The sequence below is a fragment of the Quercus suber genome, unplaced genomic scaffold (genome assembly GCF_002906115.3).
Source record: "Quercus suber isolate HL8 unplaced genomic scaffold, Cork oak 2.0 scaffold_195, whole genome shotgun sequence".
NCBI classification, from domain to species: domain Eukaryota; kingdom Viridiplantae; phylum Streptophyta; class Magnoliopsida; order Fagales; family Fagaceae; genus Quercus; species Quercus suber.
Genome location: NW_027069653.1, coordinates 491,265 through 492,839, shown reverse-complemented (window position 1 = coordinate 492,839; position 1,575 = coordinate 491,265). Strand labels below are relative to the sequence as shown.

The 1,575-nt window shown below is 41.9% G+C and overlaps 1 protein-coding gene across 1 annotated transcript in view; it reads right to left on the bottom strand.

The window, feature by feature from the left end:
• LOC111997508 (LEAF RUST 10 DISEASE-RESISTANCE LOCUS RECEPTOR-LIKE PROTEIN KINASE-like 2.1) overlaps positions 1 to 1,333 on the bottom strand; it is a 34,767-nt gene extending 33,434 nt beyond the window's left edge. The window contains exon 1 of the mRNA XM_065778995.1: positions 748 to 1,333. Coding sequence (XP_065635067.1) covers positions 748 to 1,333 — 586 coding nt within the window. The remainder of the gene's footprint in view (positions 1 to 747) is intronic.
• Positions 1,334 to 1,575: the final 242 nt, after the last annotated feature.

Sequence of the window (1,575 nt, the reverse complement as noted above, 5' to 3'; positions counted from 1 at the left end):
CCTCATTACCCACAAATGTAGGAGAGGCTATTCAGAGAGAAAAACCCTAGATAGGTTTTCTACAACACACACACCCATCTTTTGAGAGAGAGCTACTCCTCCTTAGTGAGAAATCATTGTAGCCTCTTCTCCATCCCTCTCCCATTATCATACCTTGAGAGGAGATTTGTACCCAAACACAACCCACACCTATTCAGAGTGTAGAGAGTGCTTTGGAGTTGCTGGGAAGCATTGGAAGAAGCCAAGGATGGCAGATGCAACATGGAGCTTGTTGCAGGATCCGGAGAACTAAGACAAGACACGGTTCCGAGAAGCCTTGTTAGAGTAGGAGCTTGGAGGGATTAGGTACATCGGGTAGATTAGGCTTGGAGGGTCTCTTGCTAACCCATGTATCCCAACTGATTGTCTAGTGGATCGATTTCCGCTTGGAGGGCGGCGGAGAGGTTTTTCGCCGAGTTCTTCGGTTTCCTCTTCGAAAACACGTCTTGGTGTTTTCTGTGTTTGCATCTCTCTTCCCTACTCTTTTATATTCCATTATACTGCTGTGTTGTTTTGTTTATGGATTAGAGTTGCTATATTGTTCATCCGCTCGCTTTTACACTATTCCGCACTTTATATTAAAGTTGTGTAAAATCTATCGAGCCGTAATTTTAATCGGGGGTCTAAACAGCTCTTGTGTTCTTCAACACGTTTTCGAGCTTTCATGTCTAGTGAAGTCGTCTACCACAACCATGATGTATCTCTTACCACCAAGAGACTCGGTTCTGGTTGGACCCATAAGATCTAAATGCAAATGCTCTAATGGTCTGGAGGTAGCTGATGTTTGAGTGCCCGAATGCTTAGCTTTCGTCTGTTTCCCAAGCTGACATGGTCTACACACCACATTGCTCATTCTACTAAGTTTCGGTATCCCCAAGACTGATTCATGCTTAGATACAATGGATAGATGCTTGTAACTAGCATGTCCCATTCGTTGATGCCATAGATCTTCATTAGGCAAACGAATGCTATTGCACATTATATCGGCATTAGGAATCAATCCATAGCAGTTGTCCAAAGTGTGAACCCCACTAATGAGCTTCTTTCCAGACTCATCCATGACAAGACACTTTCCCTTTGAGAATAGCACCATGAAGTCTTGATCATATATCTGACTTATGCTTAATAGGTTCACTCTTAGACTTTCTACATAAAGAACATTTGCAATGTCTGGCAGTCCTAGTAGAGATATGATTCCTTTCCTTTTTATCTGTGACTTGCTTCCATCACCAAAAGTCACATTACCACCTTTCTTAGGCTCAAAGATCTTGAAGAGAGATCGGTCTCCAGTCATGTGTCATGAGTAACCACTGTCAAGATACCATAGACATCTATCCATTACTTTGAATACAGACTTTATCATGAAACACACTTCATGCTTGGATGCCAAATCAGAGGGAATGGTTTTTTCACTTCACTGCCTTTGATGAGCTAAGCCTTTAACTTTTACTCTTCTCAAATGAACTCTTTTGCACATTTTCATTCTGAGATAGTCTAGTTTCTTCTTAGCCAAACTGAGATCCTTTACAATAGTCA